Source organism: Mustela nigripes, chromosome 16 (genome assembly GCF_022355385.1).
Source record: "Mustela nigripes isolate SB6536 chromosome 16, MUSNIG.SB6536, whole genome shotgun sequence".
NCBI classification, from domain to species: Eukaryota; Metazoa; Chordata; class Mammalia; order Carnivora; family Mustelidae; genus Mustela; species Mustela nigripes.
Window position 1 is genome coordinate 44,421,442 of NC_081572.1, and position 14,363 is coordinate 44,435,804.

At 47.4% G+C, this 14,363-nt stretch overlaps 1 protein-coding gene across 1 annotated transcript in view; it reads left to right on the forward strand.

Moving 5' to 3' along the window:
* The window catches only part of DOC2B (double C2 domain beta), a 30,316-nt gene extending 25,638 nt beyond the window's left edge, over positions 1–4,678 (forward strand). The window contains exons 7-9 of the mRNA XM_059380347.1: positions 885–966; positions 1,796–1,892; positions 2,563–4,678. Coding sequence (XP_059236330.1) covers positions 885–966; positions 1,796–1,892; positions 2,563–2,699 — 316 coding nt within the window. The 3' untranslated portion in view covers positions 2,700–4,678. The remainder of the gene's footprint in view (positions 1–884; positions 967–1,795; positions 1,893–2,562) is intronic.
* The last annotated feature ends 9,685 nt before the right edge of the window (positions 4,679–14,363 follow it).

A 14,363-nucleotide genomic window follows, 5' to 3' on the forward strand; every position in this document is an offset into this window, starting at 1 on the left:
AACCATTTGCAAATATCTTCTCTTATCCGGTAAGTTGTCTTTTCAATTTATTGGTTTTCTTTGCTGTGCAGAAGCTTTTCATTTTAGTGTATCCCCACTAGTTTATTTTTTGCTTTTGTTTCCCTTGCCTGCGGAGACCACCCATAAATATGTTACTAAGGCTGAGGTTCAAGAGATTACTGCAAACCAGCAAGGATTTTTAAGGCAATGATACTCAGCTTTGTTGACCACACTGAGCCTCATCTATATGGCCTTTTCAGAGGACAGTTTTGCGTAATGAAGGAAGAAGTTTGATACATGTGTGCCTTTGAGTGGGTAATTTCACTTCTAGGGACTCAGCCATTCAACAGATGTTTGCTGACCTACCCAGTGTACTGAGCTCCCAGCAGGGTGCCAGGTGTAGGCCCCACCCCCAAAGCACTCTCAAGTGTCTCTTCAGGGACAGGGTAAGAAGTTCTGCAAAAAACTCCTGCCCCAGCTTCTGAGTACCAGCCCGGTGCTGAGCAGCTGTGTGACCTGAGGCAAATGCCTCTACCTCTCTGAGCCTCTCTAACAAGGGACCAACTCTGCTAAAAATGTTTTTCTGGTGGGAAACGAAAGCTTTATGAAATTAGACTTCCAGAAACAAGGAAAAACCTCCAGGGGAGAAGGGGACTCCGTGGTTAACTTCAGAAATGGGCGTGGACAGAAGTCTAGGTGACAAAGGAACCACTTGCTTCTCCCACGGCAGCTGACCACTAACCTTTGCCACAGAGTGGTGCTGGGGTAGCTTATGACGGGTAGGAACAGGAGGCCCAGGGAACAAAAAGCTCTTCCAAGCCCTGCTGGCTCCAGCTGTACCCATAGCTTCTCACCACACTCTCATTGGTTGGTTATAATTCCAGATACCTGAAGCCAGATGTGGATAAGAAATCTAAACATAAGACAGCAGTAAAGAAGAAGACCCTGAACCCTGAATTCAATGAGGTACAAGGGGCTGGTGAAGCTGCTGGGAAGTTGCTTGCACTCCCCTAGGGGTAGGGAGACTAAGGGGACTGGGTTTTCCAAGGGCTACTGTGGGAACCCAGAGGTGGGAGGGGTCACCAGGAGAGAACCTGCCACCCGGGGCAGGAGAGAGACAGGCCAGGGTGGTAGAGATGGAGGGGCAGGGAAGACTGCAAAGCTCTTCTGAGGACTATATTCATGAGACGTGGCAAGGTAGGATGTGGAGGGGGGATCAGGGCACCCAACAGCAAGAAGGGCAGTGCAAATGAGATGGAGAAAGCTCTGTGTGGGATGGGAGAATGTGAGATGCCCCAGAGCCTTGAGGTCTGGTCCAGATGGATCCGTAGGTCCTCAGCCTGGGGAGCAGATACATCTGGAGAGGAGCAGAGGGGCCTAGGGCAGAGCCGAGTGATTGAGTGAAGGGGATACCAGATGTCAGATCATCCCAGGAGCCTGTGGAAGACAGAGTTGCACAAAGAAGGGAGTGGTGAGCAGAGTCAGACCCCCAAGACAGGCCAAGCACACCAAGGCCAGCATGTGTGTATTGATCTGCCAGGCTCTTGGGGGATGATCTGGAGAGAGCAGCTTCAGTGACAGAGAAGCAGGTAGGAGGATAGGGGACTCTGAGGACCCCAACCAGACTCTCAGGCAGAAGCGGGTGGAGTGGGTGAGAATCTACCCTTGTCTGACCACCCTCCCCTCCATTCCTCTCTCCTTCCACTCATGTATCCCCTTGCCACACCTCGGAGCCTTCCTGTCCAAGTTCCAGGCCCTGTGGTGCTGACCCTGACTCTATTCTTCTGGCCACCAGGAATTCTGTTATGAGATTAAGCATGGGGACCTGGCCAAGAAGACCCTGGAAGTCACGGTTTGGGATTATGACATTGGAAAATCCAACGATTTCATTGGTAAGAGCACACAGTGAGAAGGCTGTTTGGCTTCATGGTCTATTCTGGGTTCATAGAGGGCAATGGCCCTGAATCCAGGACATAGCCCCTCCTTTCCTGGCCTCTACGGCCCCAGTTTTCCCCAGACTATCTGCCCTCAGACACAGGGGGCCTCAGACCTTATCCAGCCTGACTCCATGTGACAGAGGAATAGAGAGGCCTGGGAGGGTCACACAGAAGTCTGTGGTGGGAGAGGGGTGAGAGGTGATGATGGTCAGTGCTTTGGCCTGTACTCAGCCCCCGTGGCCCTGAACTCCTGGTCAGTTTCATGGCTGTACATAGAAGAACTGTGCCCAGCCCTTGGCCCTTAACATAGGACATTGTCCCTCACCCCCTCTCCCCCTGCCCATGCATCGCTCCGGTCCCGGAGAGGGGAAGGACAGGATCCCAGGGCCCTGACTGGGCAGGGGAAGAGAGGGCAGGCTAAGAGTGTGGCATGTGGTCAGACCACTGCCCACCCTCAGAGTCTGGTGGGCAGGGTAGAGAGTAGAGCCTTGGCATACAGAATCTGGAGAGGGTGGTTTTGGGGTAGGGGCTCTGGGTCCAGAGGGACAGTCTTATGGGAGCACTTGTCTGCAGGCCCCTGGGAGTCACCGTGTCCCCGGCTACCCACTTGGCTCTGTTTTTGCAGGCGGCGTGGTCCTGGGCATCAACGCTAAGGGTGAGCGCCTGAAGCACTGGTTTGACTGCCTGAAAAACAAGGACAAGCGGATAGAGCGCTGGCACACGCTCACCAACGAGCTCCCAGGGGCTGTGCTCAGCGACTGACCAGCCCCCACCTGCTGCCGCACCCACCCCTGCCTGTCTCCTGGCCCAGCACCGGCCTGGCCCTGGGCCTCCTCAGCTGCCACCAAGGGCCTCGGCCCTCATCTCGGGGGAGAGCCGGGGTGCCTGCTCGGACACTGAGCCACTGCGGCCCCTGCTTGGAGGCTGTGGAGGGCTCAGCCACTCCTAGGGACAGCAAGGCCAGAGAGCTGGGCCTGCTTTTGGCCCCCACCCCAGGGAAGGGAATGGGGTCATCCAGGTGGTGAGGGCCTTACTGGAGGTCAGCAGTAAGTCACGGGGACCCCAGGCTGAGAGAACAGGAGTGCAGGGGCGCTTTGGCAGGGCCAATGAGAACTCCCGAGAGAGACATTAGGGAGAGGGGCATGCGGGGGAAGGAGATTTGGGAAATCATTCCCAAAAGGAGGTTCTTACTACATCTGTTCATCTCTGGCATTACTGGGCAGGTGGGAAAAAGCTGACCCAAGAGCAGGGAGTATGGTAAAGTTCCAACTTTACTGAACATGGGCAACTGGCAAGCACTTCACTCAATGATGCAACAACCCATTGGAGATGAATGAGACCCAGGGCCTGCCTCTGAGTTCCTTGTCTAATCAAGGAGCTAAAAACAAACCACTACAATGGGGAATGAGGAATACCAAGGCCAGGCTGACATACCTGTGAGTGCCATGGACTCTGACCCTTCTGAGAGGCAGGGAGGGCTTCCCCGAGGAGGTGATGCTTCAGCAAGGTCTTGAAGGGTGAGTGGAGCTTCTGGGCAGCCGAAGTATAATGGCAATGTGTGCCGTGGGAATGATCTGTAAAAGCCTAGACAGGAGAGGCTGGTGAATGGGCTAGGGTCATTGTGCAAGACCTGGGGACTCACGCTGGAGACAGTGTGTTAGGACAGGAGTGGGGCTTAGAAGTGACATCACCCACCCCTGCCTGCCAGGCCAGCCCCAGCTCATAGCTTTGGAGGAACTGAGGGAAGCACTGTGGTGAAACTGATCTTGGGGCATGGTTAAGTTCAGTCTTCAGACCCAATTCTCCCACCTTTAATCTTGCTCCTCCCAAGGAACCTGGAGGATGGATTCTGCCTCTCAGCTTAAGCATGAGGTCAGCTGTAATCAAGAAAAGGGTCCCCAGCCCCCCCTTTTTTTTTCATGAAAAGAAGCAAAAAGTCCTCATCTTGACCCTCTTCTTCCTTTCACCCACCCCCCACATCTGAGTTCAGGCCTGGGGAGTGAGAAATCCGGGTGAATGCCCACATATCCTGGCCTTATTGTGGCCCCTGATGTCCCTTTCAGGAGTGCTGGGTGGCAGTCCAGGGCCTCCTTTCTGAGAGGCCTATGAGGCTGGCTCCTCGCTCCAAGAGCTGAGAGAAACACCCTGCTTGGTGGGCCTGGCACCCTGAGTCAGATTGAGGGCATCGGAATTTGGGGGCCAAGATGTGAAGTCCCAAGTTTTTCCTGCCTACTAAGGGGCCTTCAAGACTGCTGTATGAACAAATGCAGAACCAGGGAATTTCTTTGTTTGCCCCAGCACTGCACTAACAGAAAACAGAGCCCCAGAGAGGGAAAGTGACCTTCCTGAGTGAGGCCTCCAACCCTGCCACAGCTGGGGTAGGCCAGGATTCCAGGTCCCTGCCTCACCCCCAGCCCAGAGCTCTGGACACCATGCTTCAAGCAAAGGAGGGTGCTGGGCTCCTGCACCAGAGGTCTGTCCTGTTAGCTGCCTGCCTGGGGCTCAGCCCTGCCTGCTGCAGACACAAAGCACATCACCATCTGAGGCCTAGGGTGATGATTCAAATCCCACCAAGTGCCCATCAGCCCTTTCCCAGTCTGCTGGGACAACAGCACTCCAGCCCCCACACCGCACCTGGCAACTTGGCTGGCCACAGAGCCTTGGTTTTCCTGTCCTTGAGGCGGCTTTGTGTATGTTAAGGGTTTTACATGCACTGTCTTAATGAATTTTTCACAATTCTAGGAGGTGGGTTTGTCCTCATTTGGCAGATGAAGAAACAGATTCAGAGAGGCTGAGTAGTTTGTCAATGTCACACAGTGGGGAAAGGGCAAACCAGGCCTCAGCCCAGGTCCTGTGACTGCCACACCCTCTGGTTGTCTGGGAGATCATACTCCCCAGTCCTCTCTCTCCTGGGCTGTGGAGGGCTCAGCAAACAGAAGACTTGGGAAGCTCTGATGAAGGGGATGCCTGATGAGAGCTGCCTCATCCCCTAGATGGCTTTGAAATCACTGATCCACTTGGAGCTTTCTCAGAGGTCCCCACTGTCCAGGCCCAGAACTCAGCTATCCCTCCCTAACCTCTGCGTCTGTGGGTCAGGCCTTCCTCTTCCTGGGGGTTGAGGCAAGGGCTCCTCTTTTCTCCACAATGCCAGAATGGGGGGAACCTCTGGGGGACTAAGAAAAGAGACAGCTTATTTTTGAGGGACCTCCTGGCTGTGAGCCCTGGATACCTGCTAGCTTTGCCTCTTGGAGGGCCTCATTAGGAAAGGAGCTGCAGTGCTGCTTTGGGAAGATACTGAAATGTTGAATGACAAGGCTAGAAGGGACCATGAGTCTACCAGGGAAACTGGGGCCCAGAGAGTGTAAGAAGCCCATTTAGGGCTCCCTACTGCCCACCCCAGGCTGTGCCAGGGTAGACTTGTTCCTGCAAGATGGTCCCAGGAGACCACAGGGACAGGATGGAAGATGGGTCTTCTGGACAACCAGCCTAAGTGGAGGGTGGGGCATTTAGAGAGGAGCACCCCCCCACCCCCGCACCCCCCAGGGAGTGAGGGAATCTTCACCAGGACTCTGGCACTGCTCCTGACCCCTTGCAGATTGTATTTCTTTTAAAGCTCTTTTGGAAGCTCCAGTCATCAGCTCTGCCTTTGACCTCAAACTGGCATCTTTTCTTTGGTCTGTCAGCCCCACACAAAGACGGGATCGTTGATGCCCCTCCCCACCCCCCAGGAAAAAGTGATCCCAAAGTCTGGTGTCCCTCACCAGGAAGTCGCCCGACGGCACGCTGCATCCTCCTCCAACCCCGCCTCCCACCGCCACACTAGCCAATCCCTGACGGGCCCATCTTCCACCCTGAAGCGGTAACCTCCTGACCCCTAGCGGCGAGAGCGAGGAACTGCCCCTCCCGGCCCGTGCATGTCCCACCGTTTTCTTCCCAAACCGAGACAACCTCCCGATGCATGGACTCTGGCTGTCGTCGACGCAGACTCGTGCACTGCTTAACACCGTTTTGCTACCATGTGGCGGCTGCAGAAAACGTCCTTAAACTGAAGCCCCACACACAATTTTTGTACTTTTCATCTGACCTCGAGGTGTCCTTTTTAAGTCTTATTTGTTAATATTTATAATGACCTATAATTCAAAAGTAAATGAAAACGTTCACTGCAATCTCATTGGCTTGAGAGACTCCTTTAAAAAGATTTCGATGAGGGGCGCCTGGGTGGCTCAGTGGGTTAAAGCCTCATGCTCAGGTCATGATCCCAGAGTCCTGGGATGGAGCCCCACATCGGGCTCTCTGCTCGGCCGGAAGCCTGCTTCCCCCTCTCTGCCTGCCTCTCTGCCTACTTGTGATCTATCAAGTAAATAAATAAAATCTTAAAAAAAAAAAAAAAAAAGATTTCAATGAAAGGACCGGAAAGAACGAGAGAATGGCAACTGAGGCTCACTCAGCACATTGTCTCCCTTAACTCTTCACCAAGCACTCATTAGAGGTGGGTCTCAAGTTACAAACAGGAAAACTAAGGCTCAGAGAGGTTAAATATCCATGCTGAATCACACAACTGGTAAGTGACACAACCAGGATTCAACTAATGCCAAGACTTTTTATACCCGGATCAGCATGCCATGGTGTCAGCCACTCATTCAACGAACAGCTGTGGAGTATTAACGACCACCAGGCCCTGCTCCAGGCACCTGGGCCAGATTCCTCAGCAAGACAGCCAACAAACAATAAATCTAGCATGTTAAAAGATGGCAATAGTGGTACCTAACTGGCCCCATCAATGGAGCGTGTAACTTGATCTCTGGCTCATGAGTTTGAGTCCCACATGGCACGTAGAAATTACTTAAAAAAAAAAAAAAAAAAAAAAAAGGTTGGGAACGGGGTTTGGGTTAAACAGGTAGGTGAGGCAGTTCTCCAAAGGTTACTTTTGAGCTAAGACATAGAGGGTTGGGGGACGGAGCTGTGGAGATACCTGGAGTGGAATGTTTTAGGCGGGGGTGGGGGGGATGGCCAATGTCCCTAGTGATAAGGGCAGGTGTGGCATGACTGAGAATAGCAGAGGCTAGTGGGGCCAGAGCAGGGTGGGGCAAGGGAAGAGCCCTAAATGAGAGCACAGAACAGGGGACCAGATGACTTTATAAAGATTGGTTTTCACTTTGTGTGAGATGAGAGCTTATTTCAGTTCTGGCAGAAGACAAACTGATAGTCTCTGGGCTATTTCACCACAGTGAAGGCAGCAAACCTCACATAAGTCCAGAGAAGAGAAGAGAACACTCAGGGATGCCTGGGCAGCTCAGTCAGTATCTGCCTTCAACTCAGGTCATGATTCTGGAGTACTGGGATCAAGCCCCACATTTGGCTCCCTGCTCAAAGAGGAGTCTGCTTCTCCCTCTGCTCCTCTCCTGCTCATATTCTCTCTTCTCCCTTTCTCTCTCTGTCATTCCCCCTCTCAAATAAATAAAATCTTTAAGAATCATTTGAGGAGGGGCGCCTGGGTGGCTCAGTGGGTTAAGCCGCTGCCTTCGGCTCAGGTCATGATCTCAGGATCCTGGGATCAAGTCCCGCATCGGGCTCTCTGCTCAGCAGGGAGCCTGCTTCCTCCTCTCTCTCTCTGCCTGCCTCTCTGCCTACTTGTGATCTCTCTCTGTCAAATAAACAAATAAAATCTTAAAAAAAAAAAAAAAGAATCATTTGAGGAAGGGCAATTAGTTCTTATTCTATTTCAGCAGAAAGGGACTTAAGGACTCTAAGAAAATAATAGGAACCAGAAAGAAGGTGTCAGAACTGAAATATCAGCAGCCATAACACCCATATAGAACTCTCAGACATGCAGACTACTTTGTTACACCCATTTAATCCTCGTGATTATGATATGGTTTCAATCCCCATTTTGTAGGAAAACTGAGGAACAGAGGACCATGATCAAGGAATAATTAAAAGGTAGAGCTGGGGTTTGGGCCCAAGCCTTGTGGCCCAAGAACTCATACTATCAATCTCTACCCTGTGCTGCTATAAGAAGAAAATGGTGTTGCCAGGTCTAGTGGAAGATGGCCGGGTCCCACTAGGTTTCTTGTAGGTTCAGTCTTCTTCATTCCCCAAGCTCCCAGAACTAGCAGGGTCCTGCTTGGCCAGGAAAGATTTTCCAGGGCTCTCTCTCAGGGTCCTTGCTGTCATCTTGACCAAATGTGATGCTCACCTCTGCTCAGTGGGTCCCTATCTGTCATAGGACCCAATTCCCTTCTGTGTGTGACCTGGACACAGGTAGTCAAGATCTCTTTTCTGGAGAATATGCTGAACTGGGAGCACAGCACTTGTGTGGCCTTCCAGGAGCTATCTGTGAGCCAATGAAATTACTACATTGTGAGAATCAGAAAACTGAGAAATCAAGATCTCTCAGAGCCTCCTGGGTTTTCTTCACTTGCTCTGTACCTTCCTCCATCCTGCCTCCGTCAGCACAGGCTTTCTGATTCATCAGTACATAAATGATCCAAAATGGTGGCCTCAGCCCCAAGTCAGGGTAGCTTTTCAGCCACTGCTACCTAGGAAAAGTTTTCTGACTCCTATTTAGCTTCTCAGGAGAGAAATGACTCAGTTCAGATTATAACTCACCTCTCCTTGGGGTCAAAGGGCCAGGGAGTGAGGTTACATGATAAAACCATGGCTATGGGCAAGGCACACAGGGTCAAGCAAGTATTTCAAAAGAAGTCCCTAAGTCAGTAGGAAAAGAGGAAGAGGTGCCAGCCACGGGAAGAAAGGGGGACAAAAGTGAAAAAGCATCAGCATAGTATTCTAGGGCAGTAACCATTCAAAAAGCAAAGATTGGTAAACAACCAAAACACTAAAGAAACAAGGAATTGACCTAACTTCCATTATGGCCCATCTGAAGGCTAGAAAGTCATGTAGTCATTTCCATTTTTAATTATAAACATGGTGAAATGTCTTGGAAATTCATAATAGAAAGTGAAGGGAACAAAGAAAAATTAAAATTGAGTGTAGACAACAGCAAAAATACAGAAAAAGCCTCAATTGTCCATCAACAGATGAATGGATGAAGATGTGGGGCGCGTGTGTGCGCGTGTGCGCGCATGCACACACACACACACACACAAATATTACGCAGCCATCAAAAATGAAATTTTACCATTTGCAACGCAGTGGATGGAACTAGAGGGTATTATGCTAAGTGAAATAAGTCAGAGAAAGACAATTATAACCTGATCTCACTAATACGTGGAATTTGAGAAACAAGGCAGAGGATCATAGGGGAAGGGTGGAAAAAATGAAACAAGAAGAAACCAGAGAGGGAGACAAACCATAAGAGACTCTTAATCTCAGGAAACAAACTGAGGGTTGCTGGAGTGGAGTGGGGGTGGAAGGGATGGGGTGGCTGGGTGATGGACACTGGGGAGGGTATGTGTTGTGGTGAGTGCTGTGAATTGTATAAGACTGATGAATCACAGACCTGTAGCCCTGAAACAATACATTATATGTTAATAAAAAAGATTCAAAATGCAAAATAAATAAATATAAGTAAATAAAATTGAGTGTAGAGGATAATCCTTCTCAATTACTTCACTGTGAAAAAATTATTTCATTGTGGTAAAATATAAATAAAATTTTTCATTTTAGGTTGTGAGGGCAGTTTGGTTGTGACATCTATCACCCTACTGATCACCAAAGTTGACTCAGCTGATCTGGCTGGCTAGGCAGGTGTCTCCTTCCTCCTCCACCGCTCCCTGTGTGTCCCTCCAAAGCTTTTGAGCCCAAAGAGGACAACTTTCCCTGACGGAGGAGGCCCGTTCTTCAGTCAAGGGTATATAAGTAGCTGTGCTCACCTGCTGGAACCTCCAAACCAGCTTTCAAGATCCATTCATAGGAAAACATAAGGTAGTCAGGCTTCCAAGACTCCAGACACATCCAAATGAGGCACCACATGTGGCAGTCTGCCTTTCTTTCGGGAAAAAAAAAAAGCATTTTAACCATTTTTAAGTTGACAATTCACTTGTATTAAGTACATTCATAATCTGGTACAACCATCACAACTAGTTCCAGAAGTTTTTCATCATCCCAAACGGATACACTGTACTCATTAAACAAAAGAACTCCCTATTACCCACCCCCCCAACTCAGCCCTTGGTATCCTCTATTTTACTGTCTTTATGAACTGCCTATTCTAAGTACCTTATATAATTGGAATCACATACTTGTTTTGTTATGACTGGCTTATCTCATTTAGCATAATATTTTCTAGTCTCCTCCATGTTGTAGTACTTATCAGAACTTTGTTCCTTTTAGGACTGAAAAAGATGAGTATACCCCATTGTGTTTATCCGTATTCACCTGTATGGTTTTTTAAGTAAGCTCTGTGCCCCAAGTGGTGCTTGAACTCATGATCCTGAGAACAAGAGTCATATGCTCTACTGACTGAGCGAGCCAGTCAACCCATCATTCATCTGTTGCTGAATACTTGGGTTGTTTCCATCTTTTGGCTCTTATGAATAATGCTGCTAGGAACATTGTACAGGTATCTAAGTCCCTGCTTTTGGTTCTTTGGGTCTATGCCTAGGTGTAGAATCATTGGGACATATGGTGAATCAACATTTAACTTTTTGAGGATCCACCAAACTGTTCCCCACAGTGGCTACATAATACATCCTACTAGCAATGCACAAAGGCTCTATCTTCTCCACATCCTCACCAAAACTTACTATTGTGTTTGCCTTTATAATAGCTGTCCTAATGGATGTAGAGTGGTATCTTACTGTGGCTTTTTCATTTACCTCATGACTGGTGAGGTTGAGAGTATTTTCATGTGCTTATTGGCCATTTTTATACCTTCTTTGCAGAAATGTCCACTTAAAGTCTTTGCCCATTTTTGAATTAACTTCTTTTCATTGTTGAATTGTGGGCATTCTTTGTTCTGGATATTAATCCCATATCAGATATATAACTTATAAATGTTTTATCCTATTCCATGGGTTCTTTTCACTCTTGATAGTCTCCTTTGATCCACAATATGATCTTCATTTTAAGACTAATTTAGGGGCACCTAGATGGCTCAGTCAATTAAGTGTCTGCCTTTGGCTCAGGTCATGATCCCAGGGCCCAGGGACTGAGCCCCACATCAGGCTCCCTGCTCAGTGGGGACCCTGCTTCTTCCTCTCTCCATGCCAGTCCCCCTGCAGGTTCTGTCAAATAAATAAAATCTTTTTAAATTCTAATTTATTTTCTTTTGTTGCCTGAGGTTTTTGCTAAGATATCATCACCAAATCCAACATCATGAAGTTTGCCCATGTTCTCCTAAGAGTTCTTTTGTTTTTGTTTTCTTTTTTAGTATTTATTTGAGAGAGCATGCGAGGGCACAAGCAGGGTGGGCAGAGGGAGAGGGAGAAGCAGGCTCCCGCTGATCAGGGAGCCCAACACAGGGCTCCATCCCAGGACCCTGGGATCATGACCTGAGCTTATAGCAGATGCTTAACTGACTAAGCCACCCACATGACCCTCTTCTAAGAGTTCTATGGTTTTAGCTCTTAAGTTTGTTTTCCCCTCAGTTTTTCTGTATGGTAAATGTCTAACTTCATTCTTTGCTTGTGGATATCCAGTTTTCCTACCTTTTCTTCAAGTTCATTGATCCTTCTTTCCTTCTGCTCACATCTTCTGTTGAACCCCTCCAGTGTTTGTTATTCGTACTTGTTATCATTGCCATATGTAGCTACTAACCCCATGATACCATGTTATAAATTTACTTTAAACACTGATATGCTCTTTTAAAGATACCAAAAGGGGGGGCGCCTGGGTGGCTCAGTGGGTTAAGCCTCTGCCTTCGGCTCGGGTCATGATCTCAGGGTCCTGGGATCGAGCCCCACATCGGGCTCTCTGCTCAGCTGGGAGCCTGCTTCCTCCTTTCTCTCTGCCTCTCTATGTACTTGCAATCTCTCTCACAAATAAATAAAATAAAATAAAATAAAAAGATACCAAAAGGGGGGTATCTGAGTGGCTCTGTCAGTTAAGCATTCAACTCTTTTTCTTTAAAGATTTTATTTATTTGTTAGAGAGAGAGAGTGCGTGTGTGCAAGCAGGGGAAGAGCAAGCAGAGGGCGAAACAGGCTCCCCACTGCGCAAGAAGCCTGATTTGGGACTCGATGCCAGGACAGTGGGGTCATGACCCGAGCCAAAGGCAGACTCAACCATCTGAGCCACCCAGGCACCCTAGCATTCAACTCTTGATTTCAGCTCAGGTCTAGTTCTCAGGGTACTGAGTTCAAGCCAGGTGTTGGGCTATGCATTAGGCTCCATGCTGCGCATAAAGCCTACTTAAATAGGGGGCACCTGGGTGGCTCAGTGGTTAAAGCCTCTGCCTTCAGCTCAGGTCAGGATCCCAGGGTCCTGGAATCGAGCCCGCATCAGGCTCTCTGCTCATCGGGGAGCCTGCCCCCCCCCCCCCCCCGCCACCGCCTGCTTCTCTGCCTACTTGTGATCTCTGTCTGTCAAATAAATAAATAAAATCTTTGGGGGGGGTTCTACTTAAATTAAAAAAAAACATATCAAAAGAGAATATTTACTTCCATGTTACTATCTTAAATACTCTTCACTCCTTCCTAAACATCTACATTTCTATCTGGTATCATTTTGTCTCAGCCTGAAAAACTTCCTTCAGCCTTCTTTATTGTGAATTCTTCCTTCTTTTATCTGAAAATATATTTCACCTTCATTCTTAAGGATGTTTCCACTATAGAATTCTGAACTGGCTGTTTTTGTTTGAACACTTTAATTTTGCTGTTCCATTGTCTATTTGTCAATATGTATCCTATTTACAATAGTTTTTAAATTTTTAACAGTTTGTGTCTAATTACTCATTTTCTTTCATTTTCATTGGACTTCAACTGTAAATCTGTCTTCTAAAAATGTGAGTAAATTTTAGTCATACTTCACGTTTTTTCCATCCCCTTTTGCTCTCTTTTCCTTCTCAAACTACATTTACATGTATGCTAGACCTTTTCATATTATCTCACCAGTGCCCTAATGCTGCGTTTTTGTTTTTGCTTTTAGATTTTATTTATTCAAGAGAGCACACACAAGTTGGGGAAAGGGGCAGAGGGAGAAGTAGACTCCTAGCTGAGCAGGAAGCCCACAGAACCCTGGCATCATGACCTGAGCCACCCAGGCACCCCTCATTTTTTAAAAATCATTTTTCTTTCTCATTCAGACTGGATAATTTTACCAAGCTAACGTCAAGTTCAGTGATCTTTCCATCATTTAAGGTCATCCAGTGTATTTTTATTTCAGATAATCCCCTATTTTTCTGTTCCAAAATGTCCACATGGTTAAGATATCACTATTTTTAAAAGACTTTTTATTTGACAGAGAGACAGCGAGAGAGGGAACACAAGCAGGGGGAGAGGGAGAAGCAAGCTTCCCACAGAGCAGGGAGCCTGATGTGGGGTTCAATAATCTAAGAAGCCTGAGATCATGACCTGAACTGAAGTCAAATGCTTAACCAACTGAGCCACCCCAGTGCCCCTGGTTCTTTATCATGGTTTCAGTATCTCTGCAACAATTTCTTTTCATTGGTTACAAACACATTTTCCTTTCCTTCCTGAATATAATTATAATAATAGATTAAACAGCTTTAAAATCCTTGTCTGCTATAGTGGGAGAATAACAACAAAAAAACTCTGCTTACGTATCTAGGTCATCTCAGGAATAATCCCAAGTGGTTGTCTCCAGTATGGGTCACGTTTTTGTTTCTTCATATGCTGAGGTTTGGACTGTGTCCAAGTTTATTATAAATCATGAGACTCTAGATTCTGTTATGTTCCTCTAAAGACTTAATTTTTACCGGGCAATTACGTGGCTGAAATCAAAACTATAAATTCTGTATCACCAACAGTGGGTGGCAGCTGAAATGTCAGTTCAGTCAACAAAGAGATTTTTAGATAAGGAAATTATTTGGGCTTATTTTTTAATGTTGACTTTGTTTCAAAAAGCACAACACTGGGGATAATCTGCAGAGCTATTCTGTAATTTGCTTAGAGGATTCATTTCCAAATGTCAACACTGTTGAGAAGTCTCCAGCCATCAAAATAACAAAGAACAAATGTTCCCAGCTGTCAAAATTAGGTCCTTGAGAGATTTGGCAGCACAAATGCTATTGTCCTCCCGTGCCTTCTTTTGGATTAATGAATACTTTTTAGGATTACATTTTAGTATATCTACATATTTTTAGCTATGCCTCTTTTTTTTATGTAGTGCTTGCCAGATACCATATATCCTTAACATCTCAAGGTCTTCGTAGTTAATATTGCATCATTTCAAGTAAAATGTGAGAAACTTGCATTCAAAATGGATCCACTTACCACCCTCTGGCTGTCTTTTTATGCTATCATAACCATATGTATGATGTAACTACATATCTTATAAACCCCA